Here is a 27,453-nt window from a genome sequence, read left to right on the forward strand (position 1 = left end):
GTAAGTAGTGCCTTTCAACTTCATGCCACCATTTGCAGTAAGTGGTGTCTTTCAACTTCAAGCCACAGCCAAGCCACCATTTGCAGTAAGTAGTGCCTTTCAACTTCAAGCCAAAGCAACCAAGCCACCATTTGCAGTAAGTAGTGCCTTTCAACTTCAAGCCAAAGCAACCAAGCCACCATTTGCAGTATGTAGTGCCTTTCAATTTCAAGGCACACCCAAGCCAAGCCAACCGCGGCGGGGCGGGCGGGGGGGGGGGGGGGGTGGCAGGGGGCTTTCTGGAGCGCTAGTATGAACCATTTTAGAATCAAGAGTCATTTTTTTTTTGCAAGCTTTAGAACCAATAGACATTTTTTTTGCAAGTTTTAGAACCAAGACATTTTTTTTGCAAGCTTTAGAACCAATAGACATTTTTTGCAAGCTTTAGAACCAATAGACATTTTTTTGCAAGCTTTAGAACCAATAGACACTTTTTTTGCAAGCTTTAGAACCAATAGACATTTTTTGCAAGCTTTAGAACCAATAGACACTTTTTGCAAGCTTTAGAACCAATAAACATTTTTTTGCAAGCTTTAGAACCAATAGACATTTTTTTTGCAAGCTTTAGAACCAATAGACACATTCTGCAAGCATTTTAGGACCACTAAGGGCACTTACACTTGAGTAGACATGTGTTCAGTGTTATTCACAGCTGAGAGAAACGTGACCCTCTGCCTTCCTCCATCTTGAAGAGTGAGTGAGGCACACCACTTCCTGGTTTTATAGTCACTCCCCCCTGCCGTCAGCAGAGAGAATGGGGAATTTTGTAAAAACATTAATATCTCTGTCATTTTTAATCGACGGGAAAAATCCTCGGCACACATGCAGCGGAGGGGGGCTCTGAGCAAGGTGGCCAAAAATGATGGCTGTAGGTGACGGCGTTCTCTCGGAAATCGCAGCACAGATGGCCAAAACCGGTCAAGAACAGAGACAGACAGACAGACAGACAGACAGACAGACAGACAGACAGATAGATAGATAGATAGATAGATAGATAGATAGATAGATAGATAGATAATGAGAAAGAAGGCACCAGGACAATGGTAACCATCAAATAGAACTGGAATAATACTTGAAAGGGAAAAAGATGTTGATTCAATGAGAAAGAGCAAGCAAATGGATGGATCTTTCAAAGGAGACAGCACAGAAAAAGAAAATTAAGAAGATTAGCCTCTTCATACGCTGTGAGATTTGATGATTAATAAATGCACCAGGACTCTGAACTATGAACAAAATGAATTATATGGATATAATCAGTTTTCATAATTTCACTTGATGCTGTCAATGCAGACTGAGAGCCACTTCTGGGGTTCTGAGGTTTCTGAGGTCTCAATGATGTTACAGCGATGCAGAGAGCAAATATAAACTACAGACAACACAGATAACTAAAACTTTAAATTTTAAAAAGATCTGACAATTGCATGAATCATCAAAAGTTTATTCCTGTAATGCAAGATTCCCAATTGTATGAACGATGTTACACTAACATCGAGCTACTAAGCTCTAAATCTGTTCATTTAGACTTCACAATTTTATTAACCAAACAAAAAAAAACTGTCAGATGAAATGTTGCAAAGAAATATATGAATGGTTTAAGAATAACTTGCCACTTTGCTTGAAATAGCAGAAAAACTACCTGTGCCAGCCAAGCCACTACTGCCAAAACCATAAGCTGTCATTGTGGCAGCACCCAAGGTTCCAGCATTAAAGCCAATTGCAGTGTTAGTGTTTAATCCCAAACCCCCAACATTAAAGCCACTGGCTGTAGTATTTGCAGCTCCAAGCTCATCAAAAGCTGTAGAAAAGGAAGCACTGTAAAACCCAATGCAGGAAATGATTAGTTGAAAATACAACATTTTATTAAAAAAAAGGTACTCAACTAAGTACTGAAATCATTTAGTTGCAACTTACTCCAAAGCTGACAAAAACAATATTAGACAGGATATTTAATGGAAAATTCACTCAGCCATGAAAATGTATAAAACAGCAGCACATTGTGTATTATGTGTAAAACTGCATATTAGATCTATTCATCCAATCTAAAAACATTGAAGGTCACTACAATACTTATTTCCCATTAAAGAGTATAATGAGGTTCAGTGGAGATGAACCCAGTAGACATGAGAGCTAATAATAACAGAGCAGGACTGAGAGCAAGTTCATTGCTTCCCACTCGTTAAATGTAAATCAAAGCAACTCATCACCTTGCACAGAAAATCAATGAGAATGTCAATTATAATAGTATTCTTCCATTGTTACATTTGATCCTTTGCAACCTGCAAATTCTCTTCTCTTCAAAAGACCATCCTAATCACCACAGCAAAAGTAATTGTGGACACAAGAATTACAGAAGCTTGTTTACAAAAAGCGAGATAAAGAGATAAGGATAGAAAATGTGCAAAATGTGATGCCAGAAAGAATAAAGGTGGAAGAGGACAAGAATATAGGTGGGATGGGGAAAGGGAGAAATGGGCATGCATCCAGGTGGGGTACTGGGAAGAGAGGAGAGCAAAAAAGGGAGTAGGCGGAAAAAAAAGGGGTGTGAAGTATTTGTAAGCTAATCACCTAAAATTGGAGAATTTAATATTCATACCATTGGGTCGTAAGCAGCCCAAGCAGAATGAATACAAGGAGTTGTTCCACCATTTGTGTGTGGCCTCACTCTGGCAATGGAGGAGGCCCAGGACAGAGAGGTTAGGAGTATGGGAATGGGAAGGGGAGTTAAAATGGTTGGCAAACTGGAGATCAATGTAACCATTTTAACTCCGCTCCCATCCCTGGAGGCCAACTGGAGGAACAGCACCTTTTATTCTGCTTAACATTTAATTTCCAATTTTAGGTATTTAACCTGCAAAACACATCCCACTTTTCCTTACCCCCTCCCCCTCCCCCAACTCCCCGCCCCCCCTCTTCCCTGTGCCCCATCTGAATCTGCACCCATTTCTACTTTTCCCCCTCTCCCTTTCTATCTATATTTCTTTCTCTAGCTTCCAATTTGGCGCATCTTCTATCCTTACCTTTTGCCTTTTCATTTCTATCCTTTGTTCACCCATTGGCCTATCAACCTGCCCACCCCAACTGTATCCACCTATCACTAGCCAGATTTTGTCCCGCCCCCATCTCTCTTCTAGTTTTCTCAACCCACTAATACAATCAGTCTGAAAATGTGCCCCCACCCAAAACATTGCCTCTCAATGGTACCCAACTCGCTGAATTACTCCCGCACTTAATCTCTTTCAAAAGGTATTTGTGAATTATTCTATTTTTATTGATTCTTCCGTTTAAAGGACTCCGGAGACTTAAAGATGCAATTCAAAAATAGCATGTCTCGTCAATTGCTAAGTTATCTGTATAATCTCTTCCTCACATTATCTGAAAACAGCAGTGATTTAAGTGGAGCAGAGGAAATGGCCAGCAGAGGTGTAAACTAATCTTACAATACTAATCATGATGTGACTGCTCAGGGTTTACTATGCGTTCAAACTTCTACTCTGCTCTTCAATCTTTGATGCTACTGAATAACTTACATACAATGTTTGGTGCGCCAAAGGATTGGGTAAAATGTTTTGAAATCTGCAAAGAGCGATGAAAATAATTGTATGAAGGATGAAGACAGAGCTTGAAGTAAAATGGCAAATAATAAAAACAGACAACAAAAGTTTTTCAAGGGAATTGGAGAAGAATAACATAGAAACATAGAAATTAGGTGCAGGAGTAGGCCATTCGGCCCTTCGAGCCTGCACCGCCATTCAATATGATCATGGCTGATCATCCAACTCAGTATCCCGTACCTGCCTTCTCTCCATACCCTCTGATCCCCTTAGCCACAAGGGCCACATCTAACTCCCTCTTAAATATAGCCAATGAACTGGCCTCGACTACCCTCTGTGGCAGGGAGTTCCAGAGATTCACCACTCTCTGTGTGAAAAAAGTTCTTCTCATCTCGGTTTTAAAGGATTTCCCCCTTATCCTTAAGCTGTGACCCCTTGTCCTGGACTTCCCCAACATCGGGAGCAATCTTCCTGCATCTAGCCTGTCCAACCCCTTAAGAATTTTGTAAGTTTCTATAAGATCCCCTCTCAATCTCCTAAATTCTAGAGAGTATAAACCAAGTCTATCCAGTCTTTCTTCATAAGACAGTCCTGACATCCCAGGAATCAGTCTGGTGAACCTTCTCTGCACTCCCTCTATGGCAATAATGTCCTTCCTCAGATTTGGAGACCAAAACTGTATGCAATACTCCAGGTGTGGTCTCACCAAGACCCTGTACAACTGCAGTAGAACCTCCCTGCTCCTATACTCAAATCCTTTTGCTATGAAAGCTAACATACCATTCGCTTTCCTCACTGCCTGCTGCACCTGCATGCCCACTTTCAATGACTGGTGTACCATGACACCCAGGTCTCGCTGCATCTCCCCTTTTCCTAGTCGGCCACCATTTAGATAATAGTCTGCTTTCCCGTTTTTGCCACCAAAATGGATAACCTCACATTTATCCACATTATACTGCATCTGCCAAACATTTGCCCACTCACCCAGCCTATCCAAGTCACCTTGCAGTCTCCTAGCATCCTCCTCACAGCTAACACTGCCCCCCAGCTTAGTGTCATCCGCAAACTTGGAGATATTGCCTTCAATTCCCTCATCCAGATCATTAATATAAATTGTAAATAGCTGGGGTCCCAGCACTGAGCCTTGCGGTACCCCACTAGTCACTGCCTGCCATTGTGAAAAGGACCCGTTTACTCCTACTCTTTGCTTCCTGTTTGCCAGCCAGTTCTCTATCCACATCAATACTGAACCCCCAATGCCGTGTGCTTTAAGTTTGTAAACTAATCTCTTATGTGGGACCTTGTCGAAAGCCTTCTGGAAGTCCAGATACACCACATCCACTGGTTCTCCCCTATCCACGCTACTAGTTACATCCTCGAAAAATTCTATAAGATTCGTCAGACATGATTTACCTTTTGTAAATCCATGCTGACTTTGCCCAATGATTTCACCACTTTCCAAATGTGCTGCTATCCCATCTTTAATAACTGACTCTAGCAGTTTCCCCACTACCGATGTTAGACTAATTGGTCTGTAATTCCCCGTTTTCTCTCTCCCTCCCTTCTTAAAAAGTGTGGTTACGTTTGCTACCCGCCAATCCTCAGGAACTACTCCAGAATCTAAAGAGTTTTGAAAGATTATTACTAATGCATCCACTATTTCTGGAGCTACTTCCTTAAGTACTCTGGGATGCAGCCTATCTGGCCCTGGGGATTTATCGGCCTTTAATCCATTTAATTTACCCAACACCACTTCCCGGCTAACCTGGATTTCACTCAATTCCTCCAACTCCTTTGACCCGCGGTCCCCTGCTATTTCCGGCAGATTATTTATGTCTTCCTTAGTGAAGACGGAACCAAAGTAGTTATTCAATTGGTCCGCCATATCCTTGTTCCCCATGATCAACTCACCCGTTTCTGACTGCAAGGGACCTACATTTGTTTTAACTAATCTCTTTCTTTTCACATATCTATAAAAACTTTTGCAGTCAGTTTTTATGTTCCCTGCCAGTTTTCTTTCATAATCTATTTTTCCTTTCCTAATTAAGCCCTTTGTCCTCCTCTGCTGGTCTCTGAATTTCTCCCAGTCCTCCAGTATGCTGCTTTTTTTGGCTAATTTGTACGCATCATCCTTCGCTTTGATACTATCCCTGATTTCCCTTGTTATCCACGGATGCACTACCTTCCCTGATTTATTCTTTTGCCAAACTGGGATGAACAATTTTTGTAGTTCATCCATGCAGTCTTTAAATGTCTTCCATTGCATATCCGCCGTCAACCCTTTTAGAATTAATTGCCAGTCAATCTTGGCCAATTCACGTCTCATACCCTCAAAGTTACCTTTCTTTAAGTTCAGAACCATTGTTTCTGAATTAACAATGTCACTCTCCATCCTAATGAAGAACTCAACCATATTATGGTCACTCTTGCCCAAGGGGGCACGTACAACAAGACTGCTAACTAACCCTTCCTCATTACTCAATACCCAGTCTAAAATAGCCTGCTCTCTCGTTGGTTCCTCTACATGTTGATTTAGATAACTATCCCGCATACATTCCAAAAAATCCTCTTCCTCAGCACCCCTGCCAATTTGATTCACCCAATCTATATGTAGATTGAAGTCACCCATTATAACGGTTTTGCCTTTGTCGCACGCATTTCTAATTTCCTGTTTGATACCATCTCCAACTTCACTACATAACGAGCACATTTTGATCTCTGAGAGGAAGAGAATAAAAATTAGTCATAGAGCACAGAAACTTGATGAACTTCAGCCCATGCCAACCAAGATGCCCCATCTAAACTAGTCTCAATTACCCAAGTTTGGCCCATATTCCCCTGAACCTTTGCCGTCCATGTACCTGTCCAAATGTCTTTATGAGAAACCAAAATGGCAGAGATTCTTATTAATCATTTCAGATCATTAGGGGACACCAGAAACTGCCTACTACTAATAATAAGTAATCAAGGGCTATAGGGAGAGAGAAACAGAAGACTATACCAGACAAATTAATGGGGCAGAGGACGAGCTGTTCCCTGTGCACACTCCCTGGAGGCCGCAGATGGCAGACGCTCCCGGGAGGCGCAGAGAAACCGGGCGGTGGATCTCTGCGGTTGGACTCTGGGTCAGTGCCGCGTAACCGTCAGGAGCGGACCCAGCGGTGGTCGAGGAGGGCCAGCGGTCGAGGCAGAGGTTGGCAGTGGGTGTCGGCAGTCAGAAGGGTCACGTGGGTGCTGGAGATCGGGCCCACCGCCGAGAACAAAGAGTGACCCGGTGTGGGGGGGGGGGCTGAGAACTAAGGGGACCACAAATGGAATACTTTGTGTTACAATGGAATATTTTGGAACTTTGTCGGTGGCTTCATGTGGCGACTCTTTGCTTTCCTCGGATATGCAAAAGAAAGAATCTCACTGTGACATGTCACACGTGATAATAAAGTATCACGCATTCATTCATTCATTCTGTTGTCCTGCATCCTGGGGTCTCAAAGGAAGTGGCTGCAGAGATAGTGAATGGTTGGGCTGTAACCTACCAAGTTTCTTTGAATTCTTGAGTAATCCCAAAGGGGTGGAAAAGTAATACCATTATTGAAGGAGGAAGACCACGAGCAGCTAATGTGGAATGCTAGATCAATTATTAAACAGATAATAACCCACACAGACACCTAGAAAACGACAGGACATCAAGCAGAGCCAAAGTGGTTTTATGAATGGGAATATGTTCAACTTCTTTGAAAATGTTCAAACATGGTGGATTAAAGAAACCAATTGTATTTGGATTTCCAGAAATCATTCAATGAGATGTCATGCAAGATATTACTACAGAATAGAGTCATAGAGTCATACAATGTGGAATTTGGCCCTTCAACCCAACTTGCTACATTAGTCCCACCTGTCCGTACTTGGCCCATGAACCTGTAAACCCTATCCTATTCGTGTTATCTTTCCAAATATCTTTTAAATGTTCTGATAATATCTGCCTCAACTATCTCCTCTGTCAGCTTGTTCCATATGTCCACCACCTTTTGTGTAAAAAAACATAACCCTCAGGTTCTTATTTAACCTATGTACTCTGGTTCTCAATTCCCCATGCATCTACCCAATCTATTGCTTGCATTACTTTGTGCACCTCTATCAGATCACCCCTCATCCTCCTGCGCTCCAAGGAATAAAGTCCTAGACTGCTTAACCTCTCCCTATAGCCCAGGGCCTCAAATTCTGACAACACCTTCAAAAATCTTCTCTGCACCCTTTCAAGTTTGACAACATCTTTCCTATAACATGGTAACCAAAACTGAACACAATACTCTAAATATTGCCTCATCGATATATTTTACAACTGTAAATTGACCTCCCAACTATAGTCAATACTCTGAGTGATGAAGAAGGCCAATGTGCCAAAAGATTTTTTGACCACCCTATCTACTTGTGATGCCACTTTCAAGGAATTATGTACCTGCACTTCTAAGGTAGACATAAAATGCTGGAGTAACTCAGCGGGACAGGCAGCATCTCTGGAGAGAAGAAATAGGTGAAGTTTCGGGTCAAGACCCTTCTTCAGACTTTTGTGTCCATGTTCGATTTAAACCAGCGGCTGCAGTTCTTTCCTACACTTCTAGATCCCTCTGCTCTACAATACTCCCCAGAGTCCTACCGTTTACAATGTAGGTCCTGGCCTTGTTAGACTTCCCAAAATCCAACACCTCACATTCCTCTGCATTAAATTCCCCAGAGTAGGGGAATCGAGGACCAGAGGACATAGGTTCAAGGTGAAGGGGAAAAGATTTAATATGAATCCGAGGGGTAACCTTTTCATACAAAGGATGGTGGATGCATGAAACAAGCTGCCAGAGGAGGTAGTTGAGGGTGGGACTATCCCATCATTTAAGAAACAATTAGACAGATACATGGATAGGTACCAAAAAATGCTGGAGAAACTCAGCGGGTGCAGCAGCATCTATGGAGCGAAGGAAATAGGCAACGTTTCTGGCCGAAACCCTTCTTCAGACCAAAAAGTTGCCTATTTCCTTCGCTCCATAGATGCTGCTGCGTCCGCTGAGTTTCTCCAGCAATTTTGTGTACCTTCGATTTTCCAGCATCTGCAGTTCCTTCTTAAACAGGTACATGGATAGAACAGGTTTGGAGGGATGTGGACCAAGCGCAGGAAAGTGAGACTAGTTTAGCTGGGACATTGTTAGCCGGTATGGGCGAGTTGGGCCGAAGGGCCTGTTTCCACACTGTATCACTCTATGATATTGAATGATAAAACAACTCAAGGGACCGACAGGCCTACACCTGCAAATTGTTCATACATCTAAACGTTTACCATTAGCTCATGAAACAGCTATCTAATACCTGATACTATTAATGAATGTCAGGCTTAAAATATGCTCCTTGATGCACAGCAAGAAAAATGATGTCCACTTAGAAAATGCTGGAATTGTGAAGTCTAATACTTATTCAATTGATCAACAAAATACGTTAGTACCACAACTGTGACAGTACTAAAATACTTGAGTACCTGTAGATGCGCCAAAAGGAAATCCTGCTGTTTGCCCAGTTGTGGTGGTTGTGGTCGTTCCAAATGGGTTGAAACCTAAATTTAAAAGAAATGCAAAACACAAATGTTAATTCAAATAAAACGCATTTTATTGCATTGAATTTGGAACTGAGATTTCGATGAAGAATTCCATCCAATGACTAACTCAAGTGTCCTTTAATAGATCCTGAGCCACAGGGTTAACATTGCCATCTGAGCGGAGGTGTTGGGCGACGCAGTCTTTTAGAAAGGGTATGGATGTTTAGCTGCAGTATTCTCTTTCCTGCCTTCAAGATATTTTTGAAGAATGCTGTAAGCCTTAGATGAATTTTGATGGAATCAGCCTTCATACTTCCGTGCCATTAAACCTCCCTCTCTTCTTGGCAACCGATGACAGGCAATGGATTGTGAGCCCGCAGGAAACAAAGCGGGGATGGGGCAATGTGTGGGTATGGATCTTGTTTGCCCCATGTTCCATTTAAAAACCCACTTGATTCTGGGAAAACTATGCTATTATTTTGAATTCAGATTTCCCAACCTGTAGCAGAGGTTCTCGGGGTCCAACATGAAGAGGTTAATTCTCTTTTAAATTCAATTTAGCCTCTCTTTCTTCCAACCTTCTCCCTCGTTGAATAGGTCAATGGAACAATGAGATCCAACTTCAATAGCCTCAATGCCATAAACAAAAATATCAATATCTTATTTTCACCTCTGTAAAATATTTCAGATTTTTGAAGAGAAGAGCAGTTCACCCCCATTCCCACCTCGAGATGCATTTTTTTCAATATTAGTGGTAGGAAAAAGTTTGATAGTTATTTTCTTAAAAGAAAAGATGACACTGGATAATTATGGGTATCTGACAGGAAATGAGAGATATCAGAAGGAAAGCACTTGTAACCAGCTTAATAAACAATGTAGTACCACAGAATTATTTAGGAAATAAAGAATGGTCTTAAAAGACCTTATCACCACTCTCCAAATAATAGACTCTGCATACTCTGACATTCCTGAAGCAACTGCTTGACAACTTCGGGCATCTTTTGAAAATCCAATCCACCCGCATATATTTTCTCTATTGCTATCCAATCAAGTTAGTCTAGCCACACTTCCCACTCCAAAACCAACTCTGCAGGTCAGGCAGCATCTGTAGAGAGAATGGATAAGTGTGTTTCAGGCAGACCCTTCTTCAGACTGAAGGGTCCCGATCCGAAACGTCGCCAATCCATGTCCTTCAAAGATGCTTTCTGACCCGCTGAGTTACTCCGGGACTTTGTTCATTGATTATACTTTAGGCTTCAAAATGTTTTTTCTAATTTTCTCCTTCGGTAAGGATTCCATTATTTTTTATATTGCATAAGATCGTTTGACTTATCTGCTAGTTGTCTGCACCACGCTTTAAAACATTGTCACAATGAAAACTACCTGCAATCCTCTTGCACCACATCCATTTAAAAATATATTTTTAATAGTGTCTCTCTAAAGTCTTTCAAAATGCACTCATTGTATCTATCCATCCAGAGGTTTGAACTTGCCATTTTGATTCTCTTAAATAATATTTCAAATTATTTAAAATTACATATTAGTATTATATGCCTCATTTAGTTTACTTTTAACATCTAGCTATCACTGACAAGACCAGAACTTACTGCCCTCAGAAAGGTTGCGATGAGCCACTTTCCTAAACCACCAGTCTATCTGCTGAAGGAACAGCAGCAATGTTGGATTAGGAATTGCAGGATTTGGACCTGGTATTAGTAAAGGAATAGCAATATGCTTCCAAATCAGGACTGTGTACAAAATAGGATTGGTGGCACTTGTGTAATGGACAAAATATTTGGTAGACACAAGGAATTGCAGTTGCTGGTTAATGAAAATAAATACAAAGTACTGGGGTAATCAGAGATCAAGCAGCATCTTTGGAAGGAATGGACACCTGGCGGTTTGAGTCAGGAATTTTCTTTAGACTGATAGTAGTAGAAGGGGAAAGAAAACTGGAAGAAAAGTTGGGGTGGGACAAAGCCAGGCAAGTGTAAGGTAGGTACAGGAAAAGGGGTAGGAAAGAACTGCAAATACTGGTTTATATCGAAGATAGACATAAACACAGAAGACCCCAGCCAAGAATGGGCCATTATAAACTCCACACTTCCTGAGGTCCTCTGTTGCCGGCCCTGATTTGTTCTGGCCTTTACTCGTCTCTTTCAGTCTGAAGTAGGGTTGCGACCCAAAAGTTCACCTATTCCTTTTCTCCAGAGATGCTGTCTGACTCATTGTTACTCCAGCATTTTGCATCTACCTACAGGAAAAAGCGTCATTGATTGGCACATCAGCCACAGCAGAATGTGTTGCAGTACTTGCTGTGCACAATAGACTACTTCACTATCTAAAGAGATATCTGTTTCAAAGTAAAACTTTGGTAAAATGCTCAGGATAATGAATAGAGCAACTTTTCTTTTTTTTATACTAGCTTATATTATCCACAGGATCTCATTTTTAGTAACCAGCAAATAATTACAATATTAAATTAAGTTAATCGAGTAAACAAATGTATTTAATGAAAGACGAACATGAAATATTAGGATCCATTTGTGCTCAGTTTGACCTCAGAAGGAGAATGGCAAGAGATGGCAAACAAAATGCAACTTTAATAGTTTCAAATACATTTATAGAGTGTCACTTTCCTTGTATTTTTTTAATGTTGTAGATATATGAATGTCAGGACTTAAATTCTAAATTATTAGAAATCTGGTAACCACATCTGAGAAAGGAAATGTTGGTTTTAAAAACGACGGTAGAGATATTTAAGGGTTAAATTGCCAAAAATAGATTAAATTATCAGAATACAGAAACAAGGAACTGCAGATACTGGTTTACATAAAAAGACAAAGTGCTAGAGTAACTCAGTGAGTCAGGCAACAATTCTGGAGAAGATGGAAATGTGACATTTTGGGTCAGAACATTTATTCAGACTGATTATGATGGGGTGGGGGGCGGAGAGTTGGAAGAGAGGAAGTGCAGGACAAAACGAGGCAATTGATAAGTGGATACAGGTGAAGGGAGTTTCAGCTCGGAAGATTGGTGGATAAAGTCCAGGGATGAAATGACTAAAGGTGTGAGATTGGGATAGAAGAGTTATGAATTGTGAGACCAGAGTAAGGAAAGTAGGTGAAAGGAGAGAGGCAGGAGAGGAATGGGGAGGGAAAAAAAGCTCATATACCACTTGGGTGGCTTACAACCCAACTGTATGAACATAGACCGCCAATTTTAGAAAACTTACCAACCACCAACTCCTCTCCCCTCCTCCCCGCCATTCCTTGTGCCAACCAATGGTTGAACAGGCAGTGATATAGAAAACTATTTGCATTACCTCCAAATCCTGAGGGAGCTGTTGTGGCAGTAGTTCCAAAACCAAAACCAGTTGTTGCAGTTGTTTTGGCACCAAACGAGCCAAAAGAAAATCCAGTTCCTAAAAAGTACATATTATTAGAGATTTATTACGGTCTGAAGGATCCCGATCGAAACGTCGCCTGTCCATTCCCTCCACAGATGTTGCCTGACCTGTTGAGTTCCTCCAGCACTTTGTGTTTTGTTCAAGATTCCAGCATCTGCAGTTCCTTGTGTCTCCATATTATTACAGAGACATGGGTATGTGTTTTTTTTTTGCAGTGGATGAAAAGTGTGACATGAGTGCAAGATGTGATTCAATGCTGCGGTCACATTTACGAATTCAGGAATTCTTACGTGAGGAAGGAATGGATGCTGCTATGGTGAAATTGCAATATTACCCTTCCACCAAGGTCACCTTGAATTAATTAAATAGGGTAGACTAATGGGGTAGTCTATTAAATAATGTAGACAAATGGAGTAGAATCTATTCCCTCTGATAGAATTAAGGACTCCAGGCAGAACTATTTAAGCTAATTTCAACAACAGCCTTAATGTAGAGTTATGCCCAAGCATTGAATTGTCTATTCATATGTTTTAATAGTTTTAAAGAGCTTTCATCACCAAAATAATAGAATTAGCTTTTTGCTTTATATACAGCTGTGGATAACACGCTGTACTGTTAACATTTTACTGCTAGCTCTAGAGTCGGGAAAAGGATAGCTTGAAACATTTCAGTGCAAGTTTGTTTCAAAACCAATAAGGAACAAAGCAGATTGCTTCTTCTGAAATGGGAGTATCACCCATGTGGCAAAGCTGAACTTCAACAAGACAAATACACCTTATCCAAGACTAAACGAGCAAAAATATCACACTAAAGCATGTATCACCATCTCTTAAAGATAGTGGAGTCAGGGGATATGGGTAGAAGGCAGGAACGGGGTACTGATTGGGGAAGATCAGCCATGATCACATTGAATGGCGGTGCTGGCTCGAAGGGCCGAATGGCCTACTCCAGCACATATTGTCTATTGTGTGCGTCTATTTTCAGTGGAGCGATTGTTGCTTCAAAAATCATATTTGAAAGGGATAAAAAGTCAAATGTGTTTCTGAACACAAATTTTGTTGTTTTTAAATGATTCATATAATTTAATGGGTACAAATATCTCCTTGTAAATTGTACTGTTTTAATCAATGTTCCTTATTGATAAATAATAAAATCTATCACTATTTGACATTTTTCATTCTTTCACTTCAAGAGTACATGAATTCAGCCAATCTGTTGCAGATATCATTCAACACACTGCATTTCATACAAACATTTATTCTGCAAGAAAAAACTACTTCCTGTCAGGTTCCACAACAAGAGTATAAAAACCTGGGACTGTCATCATTAATTTGTTTTGATGGCCATTGAAGACTCAAAAATATATCCACATCGCCAAATGCTTTGGATTAAACTTGTTGTAAATCTGTTTCTATCAGTTCCCTGAAGACCAATAAAAAGACCAACCAGCCAACACTCATGGCCAAAAGATACATGTTAAGCACAATCATCTATATATAGGTTCAACATTTTCCCAAAATGACTCATTTTCCATGATGCCCCCCCCCCCCCCCCCCCCCCCCCTTCCACCCTCTAGTATTCCCACTTAAAGTATTGAGCCTGCCATGAATCAACAACAACAGGCAAATGGCTTAAAATGCAACCATTTAAAAAGTCATCCCTTAATACGTGCATATTAGGATTGGTTACTTGATCCAGCTAATACTGCTGAAAGTGGGTTAGTCCATCCACTTCCTGGGAGTATCTGATTTCAGACTTTTGGAAATTAATGATACAGGACCACTTTCTAATCACTTTGAAATGCCATAGCCATTTTCAGAAAATGCAAGTATTACATTTGAAAGATTTTAAAGCACTGCACTCAAAACAATTTTGTAACAACAAGCAAACAGAAAATTGGAACCCAAGCAGAAATCCCCATTTATATCAAAATGCAATTTGAACGTTCCCTAGGTTCAGATAGATTATGTCAATTTTGATAACAAAGCTTGTTAGTAGATTCAATGCAAAAAAGCACGTGGATACTGCTGAACGGGTTCATTCCAGCTTGGAAAGATCAAAAAGTACTTTTATTAAAACTGATTGTGGTATCCACAATGGCATGATATACATATGTTCCTCAATTTTCACCTGCATAGTTTAAAATGGTTGAAATATGCAGGACCCGAGGCTATGGTACAGTATCAAGAGTAAAATTCTGTACTGACAACCCAGATTGGAAAAGTCCTAAATAACCAGCAAATTAAATGGATGAACATTTGGAATGGCCCCAATTAATAGCAGAATGAGCTGGAATCCAAGACACTATAATATCTGCTAATTTTCCATTTTCCAAACATCTGCAAAATGAAGATTTATCTCAAGTGTCGAGATTTGGAAGGATAATTGAAATTATTCTCTGTAATTGCACACCTTTAATGATTTCAAATGTACATAAAAATGAATCCAACCAGGTTTAGTAAACAAAATCTATTAAATGATTTGGGATGAATTTGTATAAGATATTGGGTCAGGTGGCACTTGCATGCAATATAAAATGTTTCGGCCAGACTGTTTCAGAAAGATTAGGGATTCTGAATGGACTTTGATGACGGAGCAATCTTGGTGAGATTCCCAAGATTGTGACGGGGCCAATTGTGTGTATTCTTGAAAGAGCTCATTTTCAACTAATAGTATTATTTATTTCTCTCAATTTTAATAGCTTAAAAAGATAATCAGTTGAATGGCCATTTATTTATAGCTACTAAAACTAGAGCCAGATTTAATCTGCTATCAGAGGGTTAGGGCATCTTATCCAGGCCAGCTGAGACCCTGACCACTGAGAGTATGACGATGGTGCCCAACACACCACTGGAACACTAGTGCTTCAGGCCAGTGGGGCTGAACCGATACATTCAGACTTGCTTAGCCTGGGTATGAAGGGACCAAGTGCTTTGATTCCGGGCAGGGAGGCTGGGTCAGCAACAGCAGACCCAGAAGATCAGAATATTAACACCATTAAAAAATCCCTTTTGTAACAGCAGTGCTCCCCTCAAGGAACTAGCACACACGGAGATGTAGCCCCCAGATGAAATCCTTCAATACGTCTGGGCATACCACAAAGTAAAGGTAGTTTGATTTATCTGGATCTTTTATGGATGCATTTTCTTGCACTTTTCTTGCTGCTTCAAGATATTCACAATAGACATCAACTAAATTAAAGATGACGGCACCAAAGGCACAGTGGCAGTGTATTGATATTAAAATGGCCGAGGGATAGAACAGACAAGAGAGGCGATCGTTGGTTTGAGGCTACATGAAGAGCGCAGTAGTCTTGCCCAGAATCTATATTGGGATCTCAATGCTTGGGATACAGAACTGTACTTGGGGACGTTTCAGAATGTGCAAATGAGGAAAATAGTAACCATCTTCAGAAGGAGATGCCAAAATAGGAGATGAAATTTAAAATAAAACATGATGTTTTGGCAGGAAAAAAAAGAGTAAGAGGATCAACTAAGCTATATAATTCTAGAAGTTCGAGCAAGGTGGGTATTAGGGGCAATATGCACACAAACAGGCACATAAGAAGGGACCTGACCCAAAGGATCCCAACCCGGAGCGTCACCTATCCATGCGCTGCTCAACCCACCGAGTTACTCCAGTACATTGTGTTCTTTGTATAAACCAGCATCTGCAGTTCCTTATTTTTACCCATTAGTCCCATAGACCTGTTCTCTCATTCAGTTAGATCACGTGATCCGTGAACATCTATGCACCTGAAGAAGTTCTGAAGAAGGGGTTTGACCCGAAACGTCACTTATTCCTTTTCTCCAGGCATTCACTTTCAGTGAAACCTTCTTTCAAAACTCTGCGATGCAGACCGTCAGATCCTTGGCATTTATCGGTTTCATACTCATTACTGCTGGATTGTATGAATATTGATTTCTCTTAACTTCAAGTACTAACCCATGACTTCCCTCTCTCTCTGTCCCTCCCCCACCCTAGTACTCCGACTAGTTTCATTGCCCTCCTGAATAAATATTACTGATTGTATCCCTCGTTGTCACCTTCTCTTCGGCTAACAATATACCATTCTGTTTCCTTGATCATTGTTCCCTTTGATCTGAGTTTTCACACCTTACCCTTCGATATCTCTATGTCTATGTCTCTATCTCCCTGCCTCTCAGTCTGATGACGGGACTCGACCGGAAACGTCACCCATTCTTTGCCTCCAGAGATGCTGCCAGTTACTCCAGCATTCTGTCTATCTTCGGTGTAAACCAGCATCTGCAGTTCCTTCCTATACGTTTTCTCAATCATCTGACCTGTATACCTTCATTTCATCATGTACATTTGGTAGTCCACCCGTTTATTGCATTAGTTCTTTTCACATCTCTCTCATTTCCACGTTATTTTCATTACAACTACAATTTAAGGCCTAAACAACTCCCATCAACCTAAACAGATTCTAGTTAAACACTTCGATCTCCGGAACATATGCCTTCTAACTGCTGTACTGATCTTCCTTATCAGCGCTTTCCGTGTTCGCTTTTTTGTTATAATTGCTCAGAGAACTCTCGCACTTTCTGCTTACGACGCGACATGTTGATCGTTTCCAATTGATAAACGAGACGGGGAGCTCCGAACTGCACCGACCGATGAGTCTATCCAAAGCTCTTATGTTTCCCACGTGTTCTTTGATTTGGGAGGGCGGCGGGGTTCGTATATTGTGCAGCTTGCAAGCTCTTCCTCACGCCTGGTGACTGTCCCGGGGACATTGTCTCCTAGATCCGGGCCACCTTCCAAATGTCCAGGCGCGAGCCAAGGCCGGGATCGCGCCTGGACATTTGGAATGTGGCCCGGATCTGGGAGACAATAGGATGGAACCGTCCCCGGGACCAACTGCACGCGCCCACCCGCGCAACATTCGCACGTTCTGTTCCATTGTCCCCGGTGACCAACAGTAGCTCTGGCCGGGGCGGGCTCCGGGAGCGTCCTTCACGACAACTGCAAGAGCCAGTCGACCTTCGACCTCCACCCCCGTGGTATCATTCATGCATGCAATATTCTTTTCTCTCTTCCATTCTGCTCTTCTGCATCTTCTCCTGCCGCCAGACTTACCTGCAGTCCCACCACCCAGATTGAACGCCATAGCACCGCGCGCCGGTCCCGTCACTACATTCTCGTCCGGGTGGAGCTACGACGGCACCATTACAACGTTCCGACCATCTCCCTGCAGCCGGAGGCTTTAGTCAGTTACAGCCATTCTTCATTGAATTCGGTTAAACTCGGCAGTGGGGGAATTGGGTACAATTAGAAAGAAAACAAATGCATTGATAGAAATATTCATTTCTTGTTATCTGTAACATTACTGATGCGTAAGACAGATATAGTGTCACAATGAAATATGGCAATGAGGCGTTTATACAAGCCTTCAACTAAAAGGGAATATTGTGATAACAGATCTGTTGCTAAGAATGGGGAATTAATTAAAAATTAGGAAATGCATTGTATTTCTACGTTCCATTTTCGGAACAATGGCGCAGCGGTAGAGTTGCTGCCTCGCAGATTTAGAGGCCCGGATTCGATCCTGACTACGGGTGCTGTCTGTACGGAGTTTGTACGTTCTCCCTGCGATTTGCTGGGGTTTCTCCGGTTGCTCCGGTTTTCTCAAACACTCCAAAGGTGTACAAGTTTGTAGGTATAATTATAAATTGTCCCTAGTGCGTAGTTTAGTGTTAGTGTGCGGGGTGATCGTGGACTCGGTGCGCCGACGGGCCTGTTCCGCCCTGTATTTATAAAGTTAAAAGTGAAAATAATAGACTTAAAATATGAAGTTTTACTCAACAGCATTTTATTTCAGGTCATTCCCTCCGGGCATCAAAATAGAATCGTGGATCTTTACTGGTGACTGAAAAAAAGAAGTGAGATGTTTCCCCTGGATTTGTTTACAAAGTAAGCCGTGTAAGTGCATGTGTAGAAAAGAACCGCAGATAGACAGAACAAGTTGGAGTAATTCAGCGGGACAGACAGCATCTCTGGAGAGAAGGATTGGGTGACGTTTCAGGTCAGATAAAACTTAGTGAAAAAAATGTTGCCTTTAGGGCAGAACCCTAGAATCTAAACCCGATTCTACCTATGTTTATAATCAGTGATGGAAATGGGATTTAGGAACTAGGGGTACTCTAAGGTCCGTGAGGCTAAGGTTGGGAAGCGGGGCGGGCGGGGGCGGGGGGGGGGGGGGGGGGGGGTGTTATCTGCGGTCATACCCATGTAAGAGTACAAGAATGCATCACTTATTTATTGTGTATTTATAATAGTTTATTGTGTATTATATGTCACAGCTGCTTTCTTGCATCTCTCTCTCTCTCTCTCTCTGTGTGTTGGCTGCAGCCATCGTCTGCTTCGGTGAGGGAAGCAGGTCGGTGATTGATCAAACGGCCCCTAGGAGACTGTGTCTGATTGGCCGCCGAGTGACCAGCGCATTATGTGATTGGACATAATGCCCTTGGAGACAGCGGCTGATTGGACGGGAGGAGACCGATTTGTTAATTGGACGGGAATTTTATGGGAAGCTGGTCGGTGATTGGACGCAACCCCCTTAGAGACAGCGGTTAATTGGCCGCCAAATAATCGGGCACAAAAAATTGAACATAGGAAAACAATAAAATCGGAATTACGATTTAAATCGGAAGAATATCATGCCTGATCTGCAGCAAAGATACTAGTATCTGCTCTAGTATCTTTGATCTGCAGTTCCATCCTATTGAAGAAGAACCCTGGCCCGAAACAACTCCTAATCCATTCCCTCCACAGATGCCGCCTAGCCCGCTGAGTTCCTCCAGCACTCTGTTTTTTATTTAACTCTTGAAATTGAAGGTAGACATAAAGCTGGAGTAACTTAGTGGGACAGGCAGCGACTCTGGAGAGAAGACCATTCTTCAGACTGAACTGAACTCTTGTCGGTGAGAGTACTTGTGAATGTCTGCAGAAGGGTCTCGACCCGAAACGCCACCCACTCCCCAGAGCCGCCGCCCGTCCCGCTGAGCCACCTTCAACTCCAGAGCCAAACAAAAAACACAAGAGTGCTGGAGGAACTTAGCGGGCCAGCACCAGCAGAGGGAATGGACCAGGAGCCGCCACGGGCCAGGATCCCCGCCCCCCCCCCCCAACAGAAAGGAAACGCAGATGCAGCTGTCCCCACAAAACGGCAAATGATTCCGGGAATGCCGAGGAAAGAGGGTGAGAGAGAGGGAGTGAGAGAGCAAGAGAGATACAAAGGACGGATTCGGATCCCAACTACGCCTCGCTGAGACCTCGCCAGAAGTTTCAAACCCATGGCCCCCTCAAGTTCGAGCCACGTGGACCAAGATACCCTGTTGTAAACAACCACGTTCGCTACTTTGACTGGGAGTTCGCGTTCCGCCATAGTCCCGCCAGCGGTTTGCAGCAGTTTGATATCCGCTTCAGGAAGGAGCGGGTGGTCTACGAGTTAAGCGTCCAGGAGGTGAACTCCGTTTACAGCGGAGAGACGCCAGGTCTGATGAGGGCCAAGTTCTTAGACAGTCATTATGGAACAAGTTCGAATGAGCTGGTGAAAGACGTGGACTGCCCTTACAGCGCCATATTCCTTCACACTCTCCATCTCATGGAGACTGGAAACCAAAGATCCTATAGCGGAGCAAGATAGTCCACTCGACGATAAAGCCGTAGTAGGGTCATGGGTAATCTTCAGCACCATTTCCGTAACCGGCTTCCATCTCCGCTCTAGTATCTTTGCTTTGGTCATGGCTTCTTCATGCACAAATCATCTTTTTTTTTCTCAGCTGCAGGTGATCGTTCTGATATCCTTGCCTAGTCCTCCTTTTTAACTTTGAACATACAAAATATTGCCATTTGGAAGGAGCTCCAGAAAATCCTACACCCACTCAAGCCACCAAACAGATCTAAGCTACATTTTAATATAAAATTGCATACATGTACCTACAAGTAACAAACACAATGTGTAGATCACCTTTGAAAAGTACATAGTTACAATACCACTTGTTTTAGTGACTGTGAAATGAAAAAAAAAAATTTAACTAGATCCTGGAAACCAATAACTATTGGCGTAAAAGACGAAACCAAAGACTATTGGCGTTATGGCGACTTAAGACATGCGCCATTTAGCTCCGCTCCGCTAAAATCAGGGAAACGGACAAAAATTCGCAAAACGGACAGAAGAAAATCGCTTACCGGCACACGTTTGTTGTCGCGTAAGTGACGTCATCAGAAATTAACTCCGGTATTTTAAATGACTGGTAGACGTTACCCCAGAAAACTTCCTATAGTTCCTAAAGGACCTAAAGTACCACAGAAGAAATGCCTAGTGGAAAGTCAGGAAGCCTTTGAAGAAGAAGCCTCGACCGAGTATGGAGCACCCCCATGAAAAAGTAGCAAGACAACCTTTGGTGGAAGATATCAAAGCTTTATTGGGTGAGCAACTTGCAGTTGTAAAATCGGACATTGCTGCTGGGAGAGCAGAAATCTGTGATAAGATAGATGTCCGCATAGAGGAGGTGAATTCCTCTATGAAGGGGGAAATTCAAAGGCTCGAAACTGATATCAGCCGTAAGTTGGAACCCATTCTCGCTACTTCATAACAACATAGCGAAGCTATTCGAGAATTGGAATCTGCTACTACCGAGAATGCTCAGACAACACACAGACTGATGACTGAATTGGAGCGTATTTCTGGGCAACTTGCCACGGTAACTGAAAAATGTCTTGATCTGGAAGGCCATTCTAAACGCCAGAACTTAAAGATTGTTGGGGTGAAAGAAGGAAAAGAACATGGTAAAAACCTTCGTGATTTTGCGGCTCAATTATTCCAAGATGTACTTAGCCTGGATGAAAAATCCAAACTGGATCGGGCGCATAGAGTTCAGAGAGCCCGGCCAGGACTCACAGCTCAACCAAGGCAGCTGATTCTGAAGATACATCATTGCTACGTTTTAGAAGACATCATGAAGAAAGTTGCCAACAACAGAAACCTGACCTTTGTAGGGGATAACATACGAATCTTCAGAGATTATCCAGCCAAAGTCGTCAAGAAAAGAGCATTCTTTACCAAGTCGAGAGCCATTCTGAGGGACATACCAGATCTTAGATTCGGTCTACTGTATCCAGCCAAACTGCGAGTTACATATAAAGCGATTGAACATTTCTTTACCGATCCAGATAAAGCATTCAAGTTTGCCCAAGATACTGCGGATTCCGTCAAGGATAAGTAATGCCCCTGTCCCACTTAGGAAACCTGAACGGAAACCTCTGGAGACTTTGCGCCCCACCCAAGGTTTCCGTGCGGTTCCCGGAGGTTGCAGGTGGTTGCTGGAGGTTGCCGGTAGTGTAAGCAGGTAGGGAGACTGACAAAAACCTCCAGGAACCGCACGGAAACCTTGGGTGGGGCGCAAAGTCTCCAGAGGTTTCCGTTCAGGTTTCCTAAGTGGGACAGGGGCATTTAACTGTCCTACCGAGTTTATGTCATGATGCCAACCAAGAGGGCCACACCGTATTTACACTCAATTTATACTGTGTCTTTAATTCATTTAAAGTGCATCCAGTTATACAGTGGTTGTAAAGAGGGTTAGGGTTTATTCCGGGTTTATAATTCATTTATATTGTATGCATTTATAATGTGTTTATATTTAATATGCTGTTATAAGGTTGCCGACACAGAGTCGGTTATTATGCCAAACAGAGAACTTGAGAGATTGTATGACAGAGAGAGAGAGGGAGTAAGGCAGAGAAGGGGAGGGGTAGGGGTAGAGCAGTAGAGAGAGAGAAGTAGAGGGAGGGAGATGGAGCGAGTGAGCGCTAGAGAGCGCTAGAGAGAGTCAACGCACGTGAGAGTTAGTTCGAGGAAGTTGTGGAAAGTTCGGGGAGAGCAAGGAGGGATGGGGAAAGCGAGAGGGACAGGGAGAGGTAAAGAGAGAGAGAGAGAGAGAGGGGTTGGGCAAGTGTTGGGAAGTATTGAGCAAGTTATGGTAAGATTTGGGGAAGTTAAGAGATTGCACCGGCATGTTTGGGAAAGGTGGTGGGAGGCGGTGGGAGGCAGAGAGGGAGGGAGAGAGAGAGAGAGGCTGCTTTGTCTATGTAAACTGCATTTGGAATCAACAAGTTGCCATAAGTTCACCGACTTTGAATCGGTCAATAGCTTAACATACTAATATCAGAAAGTTATCTAATGTCCTTTATATTCATCTAAATATCCAATATTTAATTACCTATTTAGTGTTCAAAAACCTCTTGGGAATATTGATCCCTTGACGGACTTATACACTGTTCTGTTCAGTGTTTTTTAACTCCATTTACAGAAGTTATCATGAATGACACCACCAGCGGGTGGTATTCACTCGCAGCATTTCTTTATGCTGCAATTTCCGTTGTTTTTCTTTTTCACTTTCTATCTTTACGACGAAATAGACTAGCTATTCTTGTTAATGCACTTTTTTCTGGGAGATACCTCCAGGGGATAGGGGAAAATGGAACAGGGCTCACCCACCCAGCAACTAAAAGATTAATTTTAAATATTGTGTTAAACAATTTGAAGCAAAGGAAATCATGTATGCTTTAAAATGCAAGACGACGCTGCTAGGAAAATTGGAGGAATTACATTTTGTAGTTGGAACGTCAGGGGCGTTAATGAGCCAATTAAAAGGGGTAAGGTTTTAGCCCATTTGAAATCTATTAATACTGATATAATAATTTTACAGGAGACGCATCTCAAAAATGGAGCTCACAGCAGGCTGAAGGCTAGCAGGATTGGTCAATTATATCACTCTACTTTTCTTTCCAAAGCAAGAGGCACTGCAATCCTAATTTGCAAAGGTATACTATTTAAACACAAATCCACTATAGCTGATCAGGGAGGTAGGTACATTATAATATCTGGGAAACTACACTCAACCCCACTTACTATGGTGAACATTTATGCTTCTAATTTCGATAACCCACAATTTTTTAATGAAATATTTAATATAATTTCAGACTCCTGTCACCTTAATCTGATAATTGGCAGAGACCTAAATTGTGTATTAGATCCATATTTGGATAAATCTTCACAGCAAAGGAGAAATACTTCAAAATCAAAATCCAGTTAACTTTTAAATAACTACATAAAAAACACAAACACGAGGTAGAGTCATGTGGATTAATTTGAGGAATTGTAAAGGCAAGAAGACACTTGTTGGTGTTATCTACAGACCCACAAATAGTAGCCCGGATGTAGGGTGTATGTTGCAGCAGGAGTTAAAACTGGCATGTAACAAAGATAATGCCACTGTGGTGATGGGGGATTTAAATATGCAGGTGGACTGGGAAAATCAGGTTGGTTCAGAACCCCAAGAAAGAGAGTTTGTAGAATGCCTCCGAGATGGATTCTTAGAGCAGCTTGTAATGGAGCCGACCAGAGGAAAGGCAATTATGGATTTAGTGTTGTCCAATGAACCAGATATGATAAGAGAACTCGAGGTAAAGGAACCGCTCGGAAGTAGTGATCATAATATGATTAGTTTTCCTCTCGTTTCAAGAACTACAGGAGAAATATCATTTGAAAGCAAGCAATCTTTTTAGATATCTTCAAATCCGAGATTATGTGAAAACATATGCACAAGACTGTCATTTTATGGGTCCAGATATACTAGACGAGTGTATGAATAGACATGCCGATACAAGCAAGTTAACATCCTACATTTATAATACTCTTTTAATTGCACATACCCCATCTTCTGAGATGTATAGGCGAGCATGGGAAGACTAATTGTGTTCATTAATTTCAAAGCAGGCACGTGCCGTCAGGGTAGGCAAGGTAGGCACTGCCTACCCTCACTAAAATTATGAAATGGCAATTACTAAATATAAATAGTAAAGGCATGGGAGAATTATGCCTATCTAAGAGATCGATCTCTTAGGTAGGCATAATTCTCCGTGCCTTTCATCCGCAGAACGTGTAACACGATAAGCTCTGTGCAGCCCACGTGCCGTAAGCGCTGTTTCAAGCCGTCAATGATAAGCGGGACTGAAGGCAGCTGAAATTCTGCCTTTGCAGTACTGCACATACGCAGCAGCCTTCTGCGCAGGCGCAGCGCGAGTTTCTTGGCGGGATTTTCAAATATGGATTGCCATTATTTTAAGAGTATCTCAGGAAACAAAGAGTGAAGAATGGACTTCATGTACCAATAACGTGGTAAGTACATTTCTTGGTGCTTTATGTTTTTAAATATTGTATTTCTCGGGGTGGGGTAGAGCCCCTTTCACAGTCTTTGGGGAGTCTGGCCCGGTGTAAAGTTGCGGGGAGGGCAGGAGCATTGTGAAGGAGGGGGTCGGGGTCAGTAAGCCACTTGCGACGCTCTGGGCATGGAGCCACCGCATTGTGGCCGGGGAGTGAATTAGCTCGGGTGGCCGACGGGACAGGACAGCCCCTTCTGCCGGTCCCCGCACACCTCTGGCAGTGCTCTCCGTCTGTAAACCTTTCTCCTGCCGCTCGCCGGCTTCCCGCAAATCTTTAAATTCGGACAGCACGTTCACGGGACCAGTTGAGGTTACTTGGCTGTAGAATTTAAGGATTTGCGGGACGCGGCTGACATGGTTAAGACGGCGAGCGGCAGGTGAGAGGTGTTCAGATGGAGAGCACTGCCAGAGGTAAGCGGGCCGGAGGATAGAAACATAGAAAATAGGTACAGGAGTAGACCATTCGACCCTTCGAGCATTCGTATCTCCATTTTCTCTTCTTATTTCTTTTCTTTCCTCTTACACTTCTTTAGTAGTTTAGGGGTCTTTTCTTTTCTTTATTTTACTTTTTCTTCATTCTCCTTTTTTCCTTTTTTTGGGTTTAAAAAAAATTTAGGTTTCAATGTTAAAAATGAAGATGTACAATAATTATATAACTGTTATGTCGATTGCCTTATTCCTGTACAATTGCTTCTAATAAAATTAATTCCAAAAAAATCTATTGGCGAAAAACCAGTCCAGGCATTACATTTTGGGCTTCAGCCCCATCCTACCCTTTGGGCTTCTGCCTCATCCTAACTTAGTTGTGTGTGCATGTTAATTATCTGTGCATGATGTGTGTGTGTTAGTTGTCTGTGCGTTTTGTGTGTGTGTGTATGTGCGTGTGTGTGTGTGTGAGGAAAGGAGAGAAGGGAGGGAGGGAGAGAAGGGAGGGAGGGAGAGAAGGGAGGAAGGAGAGAAGGGAGTGAGGGAAGTAGAGAAAGAAGGGAGTGAGAGAAGTAGAGAAAGAAGGGAGGGAGGGAAGGAAGGAGAGAAAGAAGGGAGGGAGGGAGGGAGGGAAGAAGGGAAAAGAGAGAGGAAGGAGAGAAAGAAGGGAGGGAGGATAGGAGAATGGAGGGATAGAAGGGGAGGAGAGAAGGGAGGGAGAGGGCTGGCGGCAAGAGTGGATGCCGGGGACCAGGCGGACGGGTGTGAGCTGAGGCCGAGGTTTGTAAGCGTTGCTCCAACCCCCGGCCCGGCCCTCCCTGTATTGTTCACCCACCGCATCTCCCCAGGGAGAGAGAGGGGTGGAGCCGGGGCTGTGTGCGTGAAGCAAGGTGACTGGAGGGACGGGAGCGCTGCCCTGGGACCGCGAGAGAATGACCTACCTCCCCCGCTCCCCCTTTCCCATTCCCGCTCATACCCCCTACCCCTCTACCTCTTTCTTCCCCTCCCCACACCTCTACTCTGTCCACCCCTTTCTCCCCCCTCCACCCGGGGTAGATCTACCTGAGCCGAGAGTAGATTACTCTGGTGCGGGGCCCCCTTACTATAAAGGCCGGCCCTGCCCCCCCCCCCTTCTCTCCGACACGGACGCGGAGCGATCGCCAGCCCCTTTTTTTGTTAAACATCTATTTTCTTCGGGTGTTTTTTTTAAATTTCCGTACTTTTTCGATAGCTGCCATGACCCGCTTGATGTCATCCTTCTCCTTGCTCCTGGTCTTGGCCCGCACCGATCTGCCGTACATGCTGTGTGTGTGTGTGTGTGTGTGTGTGTGTGTGTGTGTGTGCGCGTGTGTGTGTGTGGAGGAGTCTGAGGGGAGAAGAGCCGACACCAAGAGGGAGCGAACGTGCGGACAGACGGACGAAAACAACGTTCATAGAGTGAACACATAGCAACTCGTAGCAGGCACATTTGGACCTTTGCCGGACACATTTAAAAATTTCTGTGGAGAATAGTTGGCTAGATTTACATTATGTTGCTGTTGAGGACTGCTGGCGTGAAAATCAGCTAGTGGGGCTACAGTTTCTGCCATGCATGAATGGCTTGGTCTAAAGTCAGTTCAGCGTTCTGCAGCAATTCAGCTCTTAGCTTGCAGTCGCTCATTCCTCCCACAATTTTATCTCGCACAAGCTCATTTGTTAACGCACCGAAGTGGCACCGTGTGCTGATGTGTCTTAGGTCGCTGATAAATCGTTCCATAGGTTCGCCAGCCTGTTGCTGTCGGGCAAAAAATCTTGTTCTCTCAAGTATGCGATTCGATGGCAAGTCACACAGTTCTCTAAACTTTCTCAGCAGAACCGCTGGTTTGTCGATAGTCTCAGCTGGCACCACTACCAGACCGTTCGCGTTGAGGTGTGCTGGTGCGAATTCAAAGGAGTCAGCGCAGATCACAGCTTCCGGACCCGCTAGATTCAACAGTAACGATGCCTTTAGGTCATCGGGGTCGTTTTGGTGAATGAAGCGGATATAGTGAGCATAGTCTCGCTCAAACATTCGCCAGTGCTCGGCTATATCAGAATCAAACACGAGCGGGCTTGGCATTCGACAAGAGTTAGCCATGTCGTCAAAATCACTCACAAATATAAACTGATAAACAAAACAAATCGCGGTAAACAGAAGCGGGCTGGACTCAATTATCTGACAC

The 27,453-nt window shown here is 42.9% G+C and overlaps 1 protein-coding gene across 4 annotated transcripts in view; it reads right to left on the minus strand.

The window, feature by feature from the left end:
- nup54 (nucleoporin 54) overlaps positions 1-17,749 on the minus strand; it is a 51,608-nt gene extending 33,859 nt beyond the window's left edge. For 2 of the 4 annotated variants that reach the window (XM_033024607.1, XM_033024601.1), the window contains exons 1-3: positions 17,678-17,749; positions 12,494-12,592; positions 9,112-9,186 (exon numbers count right to left, since the gene is read on the minus strand). In XM_033024607.1, the coding sequence (XP_032880498.1) occupies positions 9,112-9,186; positions 12,494-12,592; positions 17,678-17,708 (205 nt within the window). In that variant the 5' untranslated portion in view covers positions 17,709-17,749. The remainder of the gene's footprint in view (positions 1-9,111; positions 9,187-12,493; positions 12,593-17,677) is intronic. The other 2 variants (XM_033024624.1, XM_033024617.1) reach the window with 1 other exon arrangement.
- Between the last annotated feature and the right edge of the window lie 9,704 nt (positions 17,750-27,453).

This window comes from Amblyraja radiata, chromosome 1, assembly GCF_010909765.2.
Source record: "Amblyraja radiata isolate CabotCenter1 chromosome 1, sAmbRad1.1.pri, whole genome shotgun sequence".
Taxonomy (NCBI): Eukaryota; Metazoa; Chordata; class Chondrichthyes; order Rajiformes; family Rajidae; genus Amblyraja; species Amblyraja radiata.